This window comes from Thermobia domestica, chromosome 14, assembly GCF_964235325.1.
Source record: "Thermobia domestica chromosome 14, izTheDome1.hap1.1, whole genome shotgun sequence".
Taxonomy (NCBI): domain Eukaryota; kingdom Metazoa; phylum Arthropoda; class Insecta; order Zygentoma; family Lepismatidae; genus Thermobia; species Thermobia domestica.
The window spans coordinates 1,008,935-1,024,667 of record NC_137467.1 but is presented as its reverse complement, the minus strand read 5'-3'; the positions used below and the strand labels follow the sequence as shown (position 1 = coordinate 1,024,667).

At 41.2% G+C, this 15,733-nt stretch overlaps 1 protein-coding gene across 2 annotated transcripts in view; it reads left to right on the top strand.

Annotated features, from left to right (window-relative positions):
- Positions 1 to 15,733, top strand: part of LOC145670546 (ganglioside GM2 activator-like) — a 31,405-nt gene that overhangs the window by 2,861 nt on the left and 12,811 nt on the right. For both annotated transcript variants that reach the window (XM_081739350.1, XM_081739351.1), the window contains exon 2: positions 6,348 to 6,503. In XM_081739350.1, the coding sequence (XP_081595476.1) occupies positions 6,348 to 6,503 (156 nt within the window). The remainder of the gene's footprint in view (positions 1 to 6,347; positions 6,504 to 15,733) is intronic.

Sequence of the window (15,733 nt, the reverse complement as noted above, 5' to 3'; positions counted from 1 at the left end):
ATTTCTAACTGTTTTCTTTTTAGTGACTGGAAAAGTAGTTCTTGGTTAAGACACTTCGAGAACTACTGTCTTAGATGACATATCGATGTTGGAAGGTGGTGGGTGAAAAAGCGACAGAACTTTCTTGGTTACCTTTATAGATATCTTTCAGTCTAACGTCTGTTAGGCTAAGGGAGACAGATGATTAAAGCTAATGGAATAATTTGTGGAATAATAATGTGGTAGTAAACAGGAGTACCATACGTACGATATTGTCCACCACAAACTTAATTGCTCGGGAATTGAGCCAGGGACCCCATGCACTAGGTAAGCGTTCTACTACTGAGCAATCGTAGCCCTGACAATCCACATAGAGGTTTTTTTTTTTTTTTTTTTTTGCGAACCAAAGCGGAGACAATTATCACAATCAACGATTTCGTGTCATTCACTCTGCTTAAAGATTCATGGCCTACAAGCATTCTAAACTCTACAGCAATGGTTCTCAAAGTCGGCGTTACCCTCCCCCAGGAGGCGTTCTTGTTTCCAAAATGGGGCGATTAGGAGCCGATAGACTATTTAGGGGCCGTTTGAGATTCACAATCTGTTAGAATGTTTTCTCTTATTACTGTACGAAAGCAATTATGCACTTTAGAATCATTAAATGTTTAGACGACTTTTCTGTGAATTACTCTAAACTTAGGAGAAAGTTTACAAATTTTAATATGATTTATTCTCATTTCAAGGGGATACAGTCACTCAGTGGCAGGGCGCTTACCTCTGATATGTGAGGTCCCTGGTTCGATCTCCTGTAGGGATGCGCACGAGACGAGTCGAGACAGGATTTCCTGACACAATTCGACTCAAGACACGGATCTTCCAATAGAGAAATATATATTTTTCGAGTCGAGACATCACTTTTACAGCACATTTTCGAGACAAGACAGCCACAAATCTTGTCTCGTGCGCATCCCTAATCCCCTGCCAAATAAGTTTGTGGTGGACAATATTGTTTCCGTGAGTTTCCACAGGATATTCCCCTTTCCTCCCACTTTCTCATTCCACCAATGCTTTCACCATCATTCGCTTAAATTAATAATAGTCTCCCTTAGCTTAAAGGCATAATCGTCTCCCTTAGCTTAAGGGCATAATCGTTCCCCTTAGCTTAAGGGCATAATCGTCTCCCTTAGCTAAAGGCATAATCGTCTCCCTTAGCTTAAGGGCATAATCGTCTCCCTTAGCTTAAAGGCATAATCGTCTCCCTCAGCTTAAAGGCATAATCGTCTCCCTTAGCTTAAAGGCATAATCGTTTCCCTTAGCTTAAGGGCATAATCGTCTCCCTTAGCTTAAAGGCATAATCGTCTCCCTTAGCTTAAAGGCATAATCGTCTCCCTTAGCTTAAGGGCATAATCGTCTCCCTTAGCTTAAGGGCATAATCGTCTCCCTTAGCTTAAGGGCATAATCGTCTCCCTTAACTTAAGGGCATAATCGTCTCCCTTAGCTTAAGGGCATAATCGTCTCCCTTAACTTAAGGGCATAATCGTCTCCCTTAGCTTAAGGGCATAATCGTCTCCCTTAACTTAAAGGCATAATCGTCTCCCTTAACTTAAGGGCATAATCGTCTCCCTTAGCTTAAAGGCATAATCGTCTCCCTTAGCTTAAGGGCATAATCGTCTCCCTTAGCTTAAAGGTATAATCGTCTCCCTTAGCTTAAGGGCATAATCGTTTCCCTTAGCTTAAGGGCATAATCGTCTCCCTTAGCTTAAAGGCATAATCGTTTCCCTTAGCTTAAGGGCATAATCGTCTCCCTTAGCTTAAGGGCATAATCGTCTCCCTTAGCTTAAGGGCATAATCGTCTCCCTTAGCTTAAAGGCATAATCGTCTCCCTTAACTTAAGGGCATAATCGTCTCCCTTAGCTTAAAGGCATAATCGTCTCCCTTAACTTAAGGGCATAATCGTCTCCCTTAGCTTAAAGGCATAATCGTCTCCCTTAGCTTAAGGGCATAATCGTCTCCCTTAGCTTAAAGGCATAATCGTCTCCCTTAGCTTAAGGGCATAATCGTCTCCCTTAGCTTAAGGGCATAATCGTCTCCCTTAGCTTAAGGGCATAATCGTCTCCCTTAGCTTAAAGGCATAATCGTCTCCCTTAACTTAAGGGCATAATCGTCTCCCTTAGCTTAAAGGCATAATCGTCTCCCTTAACTTAAGGGCATAATCGTCTCCCTTAGCTTAAAGGCATAATCGTCTCCCTTAACTTAAGGGCATAATCGTCTCCCTTAACTTAAGGGCATAATCGTCTCCCTTAACTTAAGGGCATAAACGTGGGACGTTATACTGAAATATATTTCATATTGAATTTCACTCCCCCCCCCCCCAAGCTTTAAACTTCTCCTGAAGTAAATTTGTGTGTACGTGCCTGATAGTTATAATAATAGGGTGATTTCTTATGCGTATTTAGATTCCGTTAAAAAGACTCGGTCAAAGAAGTGCTCATTGGTCCCCTTCTTTTGAGAACTGACGATGGCAACTTATGTTAAAGAAAAGAAACGCAAAAAAGTACATTTGCAGGAATTGGGATATAAGGGAAAACATGACTAATGTAAGGCAAATTATATACACTTTAAAGGCTGATTTGAAGAATTGAAGCCTTTTTCTGGTTATTACACTGCTTCACCAAATCTTACGCTCAGTCTTGTGCGTGGGCGAAGTAGGTTAAGAGAACGTGGACCCTCAGGATATACGCATTCATCCAAGGGCCACTACACAGAGAAAAATCCGTTCTTCGGACAGCGGTATATTGTACAAATATACGGTATCCTCTTGCTTACTATAGAAATCAGTACGGAGCATACGTTATCCGTATGCTACATAGTCACTGCCCTTAGATGCTACATCATGCCGTTGTAGGATGTCTGACATCTAACAGTTTCCCGTATATCACATGCATATACTTATGGACCTTCGTCAGCTATATGTTATATACGTCCATTAGCTATATGTGAGATCCTGACCTCCTACATTGTTTCATACAGAAAGTACCTATAGATGGAACACTTATACAGAAAGTATTATAAAACATGTGTTTTCAGTTATACATCTGCTGTACGATAAGTCCAAAAACTACAGGAATTACACATGTAAGTTTTTTTTTTAAAGTAAGCCACCTACATTTTTTTCTCAGTGTAGGTTCAAAAAAAATTTAGAACCACAGGTCTGCAAGATCGAATTAAGATATTAGTGTGGTCCGCCAATCATTTTTTCGATAGCGATGGCGATTGACGTAAAGTCACCATCGTCTGTGTAACGTGAACTATGCAAATGCTTCTTTAGTTTCTGGAGGAAGAAAAAAGTTACTTGGGGCCAAGGCTGGAGAATAGGTTGGATGGGAAAGAAGCTGAAATGTGCAGTGTTGAATAGCAGCTTTGGAAACAGCTGCTCGCTGCGTATCGTAGACATCATGACTCGCTCGTAAATATTACTGACAAGGGACGTATGCGAACCGTGACAGCTAGATATTTATGAAAATTGATACACTGAGTAATTGTGGGTCGCTAATCATTGTGGTGATAGTCAGTCGGTGCAGAAATGCCTTGTTTACCCGCTACGTATAATATATGTACCAAGCAGTGACCGGGTAAGGCTGTGTCGAGTTATACCCCAAAAACACTGGAAAAATGCAGAAAATGAAAAATGTGTGCACTCAACCTGACACTTACAGGAGGGAGACACGTGGGACCAAGAATACGCCAGTAGTGTCTCACAAGCAGTGTTGCCATCCCAACACAAACTTATAGTTTTTCAAATATAACCTATATCATTTATGGCATTAAAACAATTAATATAAAACGTGAAAGAAAATATGGAAAAGATCGGTTATCAATGTTGCCAAATAAGGGAGATATGAGGCTGTAAATTTGAGAAATTATGGGGTCTGTACAGAGAAACGAACAAATGTACAACAACAAGACTGCAGAAGGAACAAATGCACAGTAGGCAGTAAACCACAGCATGAACAGCATCCAGTGACTAACGGGCTTGATACAGAATTCACTCAAAAAGTAGACATGTTAGAGTAACCGTAGAAAGAAGAAGGCCCATGTGACATAATGGGAAATTGTGAACAGCAAGTATTCCTGTAGCGCAGAAATTCAAATGGCGTTTGTGTGGAATCGATATCTTGAACCGTTCCTGAGAGTTATAAAACGATCTGTCTTGGGAATGCAACACTATAAAATCCTGCATCCTTTCCAAACCACAGAAACGATGACGTAGCGCCTGAAAAGAGTACAGAAAAACTGTAGCAAGAAAGGCAAACAATCTGCAACAAGAAAGTACATCATAATGAATCCGCAAAGATTAATGACATGTGATAGGTGTCAGTCGAGAGTATAGGAAACGTTAGCATGAGACAACGATGAAGACAGAACACTACATTCAAGTTACCAGTAATAGACAGGCGCAAGATACTTTAACATAATACGTCAATACATACAACAGAAAAGTCATAGATAATATGGCAAAATATGTACATTTTTCATCCTAGCCGCACACTCGATATGACATATCAAGCCCGTTAGTCACTGCATGCTGTGGTTTAGTCCCTACTGTACATTTGTTCCTTGTCCAGTTTTGTTGTTGTACATTTGTTCGTTTCAGTGTACGGGCCCTATAATTTCTCGAATTTACAGACTCATATCTCTCTTATTTGGCAACACTGATGACCCATCTTTTGCTTATTTTCTTTCACGTTTTATACTAATTGTTTTAATGTCATAAAATAATATAGGTTATATTTGATAAACTATAAGTTTGTGTTGGGATGGCAACACTGCTTGTGTAACACTACTGTCGTATTTTTGGCCACGTGTCTCCCTCCCGTAGCTATCACGTTACCTGCACACATTTTTCATTTTCTGCATTTTTCCGGTGTTTTTGGGGTATAACTCTACACAGCCTCATCCGGTTACTGCTTGGTATATATACAGGGTTTTCATAAATTCTGGACGGGTTTAATTTGCTTATAATTTTCATAAAAATGCTCATAATGAAATCAAATAAAGTGCAAACGGTAGCGGAAGGATTAAATTTTTACTTGGCAACACTGTTAGATAAGCGGCAACTCTGAACACGTTGAGAGAGGGAGAGGGAGGGCAAAGGTCAGTTTCTTACCAAATTCCATCCATTGTTGTTTTCATTGTTGTTTTAATGTTGACTGTTAAAAGTTAGTTGTAAGCTGTATTGGTGTGTGTGTCTTTTAAAGAAATTATAAATGAAAAACTCCTCTGAGAAGACTATTTTTTTCACCGTATCAGAGATGGCGTCGGTGAAAGAGAAAGCGCAATGTGTTCTGTGGTACGCAGAGCTAAAATCACCAATTCTGGCGTGTCGAAAGTTAACCAAAGAGTTCAAAAAGCCGGCCCGACTGAGAGTGCAATCCGAAAGTGGCATGCTAAGTTCTTGGAGACAGGAAGCGTCCTGGACCGTCCTCGAAGTGGGAGGCCGCCAACATCGCCTGCAACAGTGAGCAGGGTAAGGGAAAGCATCATCAACAGCCCACAGAAGTCGATTCCTAGACGGTCCATGGAACTCGGAATTCCACAGACAACCGTGTTTAAGATAGCCAAGAAGACGATCAAGGCCAAAGGTTACAAAATCAAGATAGTCCAGGATCTGCATGATGAAGATTTGGACATCCGGTTCAACTTCTGTGACGCCATGCTCAAGCAGTTGGAATATGGCGACGTTCTCCTTTCAGCCATCATGTTCTCAGATGAGGCACCAGTTGGAGGTGTGGCGGTGAATGAACTGAGCTGGTGCAGATTACAGGTAAAAAGTTAATCCTTCCGCTACCGTTTGCACTTTATTTGATTTCAATATGTAAATTATAAGCGAATTAAATCCGTCCAGACTTTATGAAAAACCCTGTATTATACACAGCGGATAAAAAAGGCATTTCCGCACCGAGTGGCTATCACTACGATAATTAGCGATCCATAAGTAGTCAGTGTATCAATTTTCATAAATATCTAGCTGTCACGGTTCTCATACATCCCTTGTATCAGTGTTCCAAACCTTACTGAAACCGAACAATAAATGACAGCGGCATTACTTTTGTTTTCATGCTTAGGAAACAATCATCTCAGTTAGTTTTGTTATCCCACGATTTCTGTGGGAAAAAAAACTGTAACAAAACAAATAGACTGTCTGACCGCAATGTGTGGGAAATAAATTCAAAAACACTCAATTGTTCTGATAATTTATATATATATTGTTTAAAAACTGTAGAAACTTCTTCCTATTAGTTCTACCATTACATTAAAGAATATCAACATCTCCTATGTTTAATTAACTAACCATATTTATTTCGTAGATTCCTGTGGTTCTGCACAATCCTCGTCTGAGAGACTGCGGAGGCTTCTACAGCAAAGCAAGGTTCCAGAATCTCTCGCTGACCAGAACAGACGATGGAAAGTTTTCCATCTCAGCTTCCACCGATGTCCTCGAAGCTTTGCCAGAGTCACTAGACGTAAGTACTTACTTTTTATTTATTTTATTTATTTATTTGTTCCTCACGCAGCTACGTCGCATCCTCGAAAAAGAATTATACAACCTGGTAGAAAAGAAAAGCAAGCTTCGGGAGGTGATACCCAACAAAACAAGACCAAAAATAAATAAATAAATAATTAAAACTGTAATCAATGTCCGTACAAATGCACTGAGTTCAGGTACGTACTAAGCATGCGAAAATCTTAAAGGCATTTTCAGAGCGTAAGAACTAGCTGAGCCAAGGAACAGCGTTTCGTAAAGCGTTTACATGACAGAAAGAACTGTATACATTAACTACAGGGTGGTCAGAAATAGTGCGGCAGTTTAGCTAGGATATTTCAACATATTGTGCACTTTTTGATAAAAGCACCAAATTTGGCACAGAGCTATACAGATGTAAGATGAACAAATTTGGATGTGGAGCCATCGGCCAACTGACTCCTGGCGGCCGTGGTGGCCATTTTTCAATATCGCCGCCATTGGACACACGAAAGACAACAGAAGTTAGATAAAGTTTGTTGCTGAAGGTTTTAATAGATGTTTAGAAGAAAAGTATGCCAGATAATTTGTAAGTTATATATATTTAGTTCATAATTTTACATTTCAGAGCATTCCCCGTCGCAAGCACACAGTGATGTGCATTCCAGACTGACCTTTTTGCACTTGCACTTTTTCATGCAGTCGGCATTTGCAAGAGACGAGCTCCCAGCAGATCTTGGATGCTTCAGGTTGCATTGTCCATAGAGGTTCATACACGCCGCTGATCTTGATCCAACTCCAGTTGGTTGGTGATGGCAGTGTTGGTGCAGGAACCATGGTCTGACCCCAGATATGTCCGCCCTGATATACTGCTCTTCGGACGTGATGCTCCAGGGGTGCTCTTGTCGGTGGGATCAGCTGGACGTTGTTTTTCTTTGCAAACAGTTTGCGACGTGCCTTGTCAATGTCCGTTTCTGTGCTTGTTCTGTCATAAAGCAGTATGATGAACCTTTCAATTATATGTATGGCGTCTTCATTAATACTATCTGGTGCAGTGGAGAGAAGAGTGAGCGTCTGCGTGAGCTCAGAAACCACTGTCCATGCTGTCTTCTTTCCACGTCCGACGAAGCAGGAGACCGTGACGCAGCCCGTCAAAGCATGAAACATTGGTAGTGCCTGAGTTTTTTCAGGACCCAGAGCCCGAGCAATTTCATGGGCTGCCGAACAGCGGAAAGTCTTCCCCGAGCCGAAGGATACCCACACTTCAGTTTCCTCATTCAAGGTGCGTGCCAGAGCCACCGCCAGGACAACAATATCAGTGTCTACTGTGCAGATGAGGATCTTCTTGTGACCATTGTGAGCAGCGTGGGCGGCATGCAACATAATATGGGTATCGGGCTCTTCGTGGTTGCAAGGTGCCAGGGCTGAAGTATCCAAAAACGCTGACTTTCTCAAGACATCATCTCCTTTAGTGATGAGCAACTCCTTATCTTCAAGCTGGAATGAGTCGTAGAGGATGTCAGAGAGGAAGATGAACAGCTCTGCCTTGTTTTCGTCGACTCTCAGGAAGCTGACCAAGTTCCCGGGTATACTTCAATTACTAACCACTCGTTTTCTCACCCCTTTTCCCCGCTTGGCACTTGCTGCACCTTTCAACGAGTTTCTTATGTAGCGGTCCCACACCAGGTCCAGTCGCGTGGCTTAATGAAATTTTGAGAGTATATGAGGCACAAAAACTTGCTGGGCATATTCTTAGAAGGATTTTGCCGTAGCAGGCTTCAGCAACTGAATGATGATTGCTCCATCTAGGACAATGCAGCTTGTTGGAGGAACTTCAGACCTAGGCTGACTGAAGTCTTCTAGACAACTAAAAGATCACTCTTTACAACAAACTGGATGCCACCGCCGTCCGTGCAGGAGGGAAAGCTTGTTTTTCATGTTTGAAGAATTCGTCTAGATTTCCATCCCGGTTCTGGCATCCGATATACAGACGAGAGAAGAGTTTCACGTCGTTTCTGAGGGATTTCATTTGCTGCTTGTCCTTTGCTTGAGTTTTTGTTGTAGGCTGACCAAATATTTTGATATTGTTTCTTTTGATAGGATCATGTATAGGTTTCATTCTCTCCACCAGGCGTTCCTTGACAAATTTGTCAAACTGCACTTGTCCCACTTTATATACACGACGGAGGTCGTCTACAGCTCGACATGGCGCGATCTCCTTGGTGTCAAGTACCAACAGATCTTGACTATCCTCTTCAAATGGATTCCCAAAGTCTTCCATCACTTTGATCATTGACTGTACATCTTTTTGGAAAGCAGTTTGCACACTCGCTGTCTCGTCATGATGCTTTGTGTCTTTTGATCGTTCTTGGTTAGAGTCCTGGAACTCTTCGATGAGCCTGGCAACCTCTGGTCCGGCCACCATCTACCGTTGCATTGCGCTGGGATTGTCATTCAGACCTGCTGCACCGTCTCCTTTTATGGCTGCAATGTTCTGTTCGTGGGCCTGATCGATAGGGATGGCGGAGAACGGCCTAGTCGTTTTTGGGACTGTGAAATTCCCTGCGAGGAATTCATCGGCGATTTTAGGGTGTTTAGTCGGAAGTTCCGCCATATCTCGCAGATGCACAGGAATCCAGCGCGCGTAGTTGGTGTGATCCAAGGCATGGAACCACACTGCTAGTTCTTTAAGGGCATCGACGTACATAGCAAACGATGCTTGGTGCAGAGAGCACACGTACACTAAGATCGTCAGTTCCAATTCCAGTACAGTTGCCCAGTAGTGGACCTTGGGGCAAGTCTCCGCCTTTTGCTGGCACCACTCTGCGAACTCAAGCTGCTTGGTGCTGGCGTCACGCAACTGGTCAATGTAGTGGTTGTATGCGTTCTGGTGCAGGGTGAAGAGAGCTGCTGCTGTTACTTGATGCGCTCTCCAGGTTCGAGCGACATGTGATGCCCGCAGGAAGGAATCCGCAGTCCCGGCACTGGTGGTCTCTGCCTCAACCAGTGCTTGCACCCATTCGCTTCCTCGCAACAACTCACCAATGGTTTTCAGCGCTGCCATCTCGATATGAAGACCTCCGAAGAAGATGACAAACTTCTCTTCACCGTATACATGTGACCATTTCCATTGGATTTGCTTTGCCAGTGCAAAAAGCGGTTGATCGAATGTAAGCACTGGAATCTGGTCAGGGTTAAGATATTCCACTGCGTTCCTGACGACATCCATAGAGTGCTTGATCATAGCGACGGTGTGGGCACTCTCCAGGAAGAATAGTAGTAGTAAAATGGGGCAAATAGCCCGACTTGTGTTACTGGACTGTAGACTTGTGTGGTATGCAGCCCATGAAGTGTTTTCTAATGGAAAACTTCCTTTTACGGCTAATTGGGTGTGTTGTAGCCAAAGACACTCTGTTTCAATATGTTGCTTTAGGCCGCTGTTGCCTCTCAAGGATGTCACGTTGGTAACCGGTACCTGCGTGTTCTTGATACTGCTGATGATGGATGGAACGTCTGTATAATATTGTGGCAATTGGTCAACTGATTTGAGGCCTCTTTCGTTCGACCCTCCGAGGATACTGATGTAGCGGTCAACACCGGCTCCATGGAAGGCAGGATGTTGCACCAGCGAAATAGCAGTCCCATGAAATGACTGTTTTGAGGTCGTAGAACTTGGATTATGGTCAATGTTGTCTACTGCGGCTGTGGTGAAAACTTTGCCTCTCATCTTGGGAGGGCAGACTACTTACTTCTGATGGTAGAGGCGGCAGGCCCTGTTCCCCAACTGTGCGGAGAGGGACAGGACTCGGTCGTAGGAAATAGAAATTCCCATGTGTGACAACTTGTCGGCTAGCTCCCTTTTACGAGTGTGTGCATGTAGCATGAGTCCGATATAAATGGGAAGTGGCGTCTCCTGCGTGGTGGCGTGCCGGACTGGTTGAGACGTACTGCCTATGTCGACTCTTCGGTGCTTCGCACAACTGAATTTGAGGAGTTGGCTGATAGTGATGCTAGTGTAGTGCTTTCTCTACGGTCTTTGATACTTGATCCTTCCAAGATCATAGTGACTAGGGCAAGCAACACGGATGGCGCGGAATCCTGTTGACATTCTGGAGGAAATTCGTTAAACACATTGTCATCTCCGGAGATGTGGCGTCGCACAATTTGGGCAGCGCGCGCCAGATGAACAGCATCAGTATCTGTATCCAGTTCACAAGCCTTTGCCAAGGCATCGCCAAGGTCTTCATTAAATGCAAGCAGGACATCGCGCATCTGATGCTGTACACACATGTTAGGAAAGTAATCAAGCAGTCTCTGTTTAAGACGGGTCGTGTGCACTCTGCCTTCATACTTGATTCCCAACATTTGTTCCATCCACGAAACATATAACTGGCCCAGGTCTGCAAGTTTAAAAACCGGAGCCGTCTCGCCTTCCGCTAAAACTTCTTCAATAAACACAACAAGTTGTGCAAAGGCAAGCCCTTCTATTGCTTGTTCATCATTTGAACTTTTACGAAACATTTCCTTAATTTTCCGAACGGGGTTTTACATATTCACGAAACAATTGCGGTGGTACTTCGCATCCTGTGCAATCATGTCCCCAACGTTAAGTTTCATCTGTAGGTTTATATCGCCCAAAATTATTGCACACGACCTGACACGTGAGTCCAGTATGAATATCGCAGCTACATGAAAAGGGGCACGACCAGTAATTTCTTCGCAAAAGAAACATTTCACTTCTCGTTGTTTAGGCTCAGTACTTGATTGTCGTGACAGACTGCATTTTCGCTTGTGGTCAGCAGCTTTCTGTACTTCGTCATCTTCGCCTATTTTCAGCTGCCTCTTATCTGCTCTCTCTAACTTCGTTTTGTTATACTTCAGCATGCAGGTTTTATGGTATCGTGCATTGTTTGCAAATAATGCTGCTTCAACGCCACTTCCTTCATCTAGTCGGCTAAAAAGAAATGATTTCGGGAGAAGCTCCAGGTCATTGAACCTTTTCAGATATCCTGCGAGAATGCTGTAGCTGCTCCCCTTGTCTTTACGTGTATTCCTGGATGGACATATTAGCGATTCTTGCTTCACTTCTTGACATACAGGTATGAAGCATAACCAGTCTGCCTCTGTTCTTGCTGTTCCGCCAAAGTTAGACTGTACTGTTTCTGCTTCTTCACCACGAGGCTTCACGAATTGAAGACATTCGACATTGTTCTGGAAACAGAAAGAAGAATGAGTAAATATGTAAATTAGTATTAAAAAGCAGCATCTTTCGAAATTTCAAAGCTAGCTCAAATTAGTGATTGTTTAAAACAGTCCGGTATTTAGCTGGATATTTCAACATATTATGCACTTTCTGATAAAAGCAGCAAAATTTACACTCCGATAATATCGTATCTCAAGTGACACTCCGGGAAAGTTTTTTTTATAATTTTTCCAAAATTGTGGTCGTATCTATAGTTATGCAATGGGAATGAAAGGGTTATGTATTACTGTTGTAGATGTTGCGCCTGTATATCTTACAAGACGACAAGTTTTTATTCAAAACATTCACTAAAACATTCAGCAACAAACTTTATCTAATTCATGTTGTCTTTCGGGTGTCCAATGGCGGCCATTTTGAAAAATGGCTACCACGGCCGCCAGGGGTCAGTTGGCCGATGGCTCCACATCCAAATTTGTTCATGTTATATCTGTCTACCTCTGTGCCAAATTTGGTGCTTTTATCAAAAAGTGCACAATAGGTTAGCTAATCCGCAGTACTAAAAGTCCTATTACCACTGAAAATAAGTAACATAAACCATCATAACCTAAACGTTCATAAATAACTACACGGAAAGAAGTAAATGACATTAACAACAATGCTTTCGAGGAATTTTATTAAGATAGGAATCATTAAGTGTCCAAAGGATCATTGTGTCGACCGTCATACTCATAGCAAATGATAATACGCCGCGAGGTTCTGTGCAGCATTTTGCGGAGCATTGCCGATGAAGCTTCAGTAAAAGCTTGTTTCACAGCTTCTGTCAATTCGGCAGTGGTATCGTAACGGTTTTGTGCCACGATGCCCTTTATGAACTCCCATAGCCTGTGTGATTTCTCTCATGCACGCAACGACTTGCAATAACATGTTCTTCAATATTGTAACTGGAAGTATCAGATATCGTTCACTCTATCTGAAACAATGAAAAACATTTTAGCATTTATCAAGGAGTTACGGGAAAACTTACATTAGCATTTATGAAAGGGTAACGGGTTGTGGCCACCCTGTATGTTCTTAGGATCTTGCATCGTTTGGCCTAATCCTCGTTTCGCCTAGCCAATTATCTGACACTTTTATGACAGATAAAAGATAAGCTTTATGTCCGCCATTTTAGGCGAAATAAGGATACTCGTTTGGCCTAATCCTCGTTTGGCCTAAAATGGTGGACTATAAAAAAATCGTGGAGATAAAACTGGAGGGATATTTTTCGAAAACAAAAATATTCCCTACTATGCGAAGAACTGAGAAATACAAATTAGTTTTCCCATAACTAATTTGTAATAGGACTATTTGCTTTCGGAAAAATATTTCGACAATTGTACAGTTATTTTTCCGTTCCATTTTGAGAATATTAATGCCCCCACAGGGTGTATAGTGACTATATTTGAGATGAGAGAAACACATAAAGTTACATCTGTTATTAATTTTGTTTAAAGGTGAGTGCTGTTCAAAAGTAACTTTTAGTTTGCAGTTTGTTTCCAAATATCTGATATTGTCAAATGGTACTGCTAATCGGTACGTTAAAGGAAATATAGTTTGTGTGTTTCTTCTTATGTAGATGCTAAAGTTATTTTATTGTAGGTTTTGCTAATCTTTCAGACGATTTCATTCCAGTTTCAACGCTTTTTTGAAACGTTAATGCATTATAAGACATCCGATTGTGATTCTATTGTAATTACAATTCGTATGAAATTTGTAACTATTTTGAGCTAGATCTAACAAAAGATCCTTAAATTTGCTCATAACTTAACAATGGACAACTGTGATCGTAATGAGTGATTTGTGACAAATCGTCCGCTGACAAATTGCTCTTTGGATAATTCCACAATTCAAACATCTCAATGTGTTACTGACAAAGAAAGATGAAAAATATATTTCATTTCTTATTCTTACTTTTGAAATTACAACTTTTGAGTTGAATTTCCACTCGTTTCACATACTATGGGGAATGTCCATAGCATAAGTCTCTGAGATGCACAATGAGATTAAAATCCGGGCTTCTCGGTGGTTGTTTCAGCAGGAAGAATTTGAATGCTCCTCCAAACAGATGATGGCCAACCGGGATCTGTTACGATCTGGTTATCCTGCTGGTACACTCCATTTCCACTCGTATGACAGAAATAAAGATATAGTTGACTCTGGTGATCTTCGTACTTCGATACAATAAGGGTGAATAGTAGGTACCAAAGGTCCAAAACATTGCTTACAGAAAAACACTATAAATCAACATGGCCTCTGTTATCTTGTACAATTCCAACCTGACGTGATTTCGTTGGGCTGGCACCAAATTATAGATCACTATCAGCGTGATGAGATTGAAATCGAGATTCATCGCACCAGGGTTTGCTGGTTTAAACCAGCTGTTAAAAAAAAAAAAAAAAAAAAAAAAAAGCTGGTTAAAACCAAAAAAACGAAAAATGTTCGTAAAAGTGTAAGTGTTCGTAAAATCTTGAACATACATTTATGGGTTATCACGTTTCACTCCCGTATATTATTCGTATTATATTCAGACCTATATTTCCCATTCATTACTAAAAAAGATTATACTACAAAAGCAACTTTTGTATTTTTTAAATAAGTTTATGAATGCTTCCTTTGTGATTTTTTTATAGTTTTTTATTATTGTTATGCAATTTCAATCAAAGAAAAATTCTAAATATTGTTTCGTTTTAATAATGTTTACTATTGATAAAATACATCGAAATGCTGTAGTTTTTTGGGGAAAGGAGGGCTCATACAAATTCCACGAGAGGTATTTATTGAAATCAGAAGTATCTTTGGTATTTATTTATGTATAAATGGGTCAGAGCCCAAGTGGACTCAAATAATTCGTATCTTTATTCACTTTTCTGACAGATATGCAAATTAAGTCTATTTATTCTTCTTCTCGTTGTATTTCTCTATCTTGGACTAATAAAAGTCGTAATGGACTAACTTGGACTAAATTAGTTCTTCTTTCAATTAGTCCCGGTTTCGGGTTCAAATGGAGGACAATTTCTCTCGGATGTAAGCCGAGAAGCGGTTTGATTCCGCTTTAAGCTTATGTGACCTCTTCCAGCATAACCCGGTTGTTGCATAATAACACCAAGATGAAACAAACTTATTTCTCTCCATATGTGATATAAATACATACAGCAAATTATTTAAACAAAAAACCTGGTTTAAACTCAAAAAATACCGGGTAAAAAACAAAAAAGGGGTTTATTGTTTCTTTCTTTCTTTTTTCTTTTCTTTTTTTTTAAACGGTTTTTGCCAGCCCTGCATCGCACCATGCTACTCGTTTTTATGGTCCAGTCACGGCATTCTGTTGCCAGTATAAAACATTAACCGTAGTGATATATAATAAGAAGTAGTAACCTCGTGGGTTATCGGCTTCTGAAGTCCCTACAATGAAGCGAACGTTGTCTACTAACTATCCGGCTGAACTAGGGTGACCAACCGTCCCGTAGAAACGGGATTGTCCCGTTTTTTTACTACCATTCCCGGTGTCCCGAAAACTTCTCCCGGGACGCCAAAACGTCCCTATTTACGTACATTGGGTACAAAAGACCTTTCGAATCGCTAAAATTTCCTAATTTATATTATTAGTTTCTAAGCTATGTGATTATATTGGAATATGTCTAATTACTGAGGAACGTCATTAGGACGTTTGCAATATAGGATGTGGTGGCTGCACTGTTTTCCCTCCTAGGCCTCCCCGCTCCGCAGACCACAGTGCAAGGGGCTGAAAGTCTTATGGAGAACAAATGTAACCAGTTTTTACTCTCTGTTTCGGGCGGTGGAAGATTGAGGCGCTGTCATCAGTACAGTACAGTGTTTCCGTGATTTGACTAAGATGTAGAGATGCAAGGGCTCGGAAAAAAAACGGCTTTTTTGGAAAAAACTCGGTTTTTTCTGCTTTGCTTTTTTGCTTCGGAAATTTTGGGCTTTTTTCAAAATACTGCTTTAAATTGATAAAACAGACTTTGTAT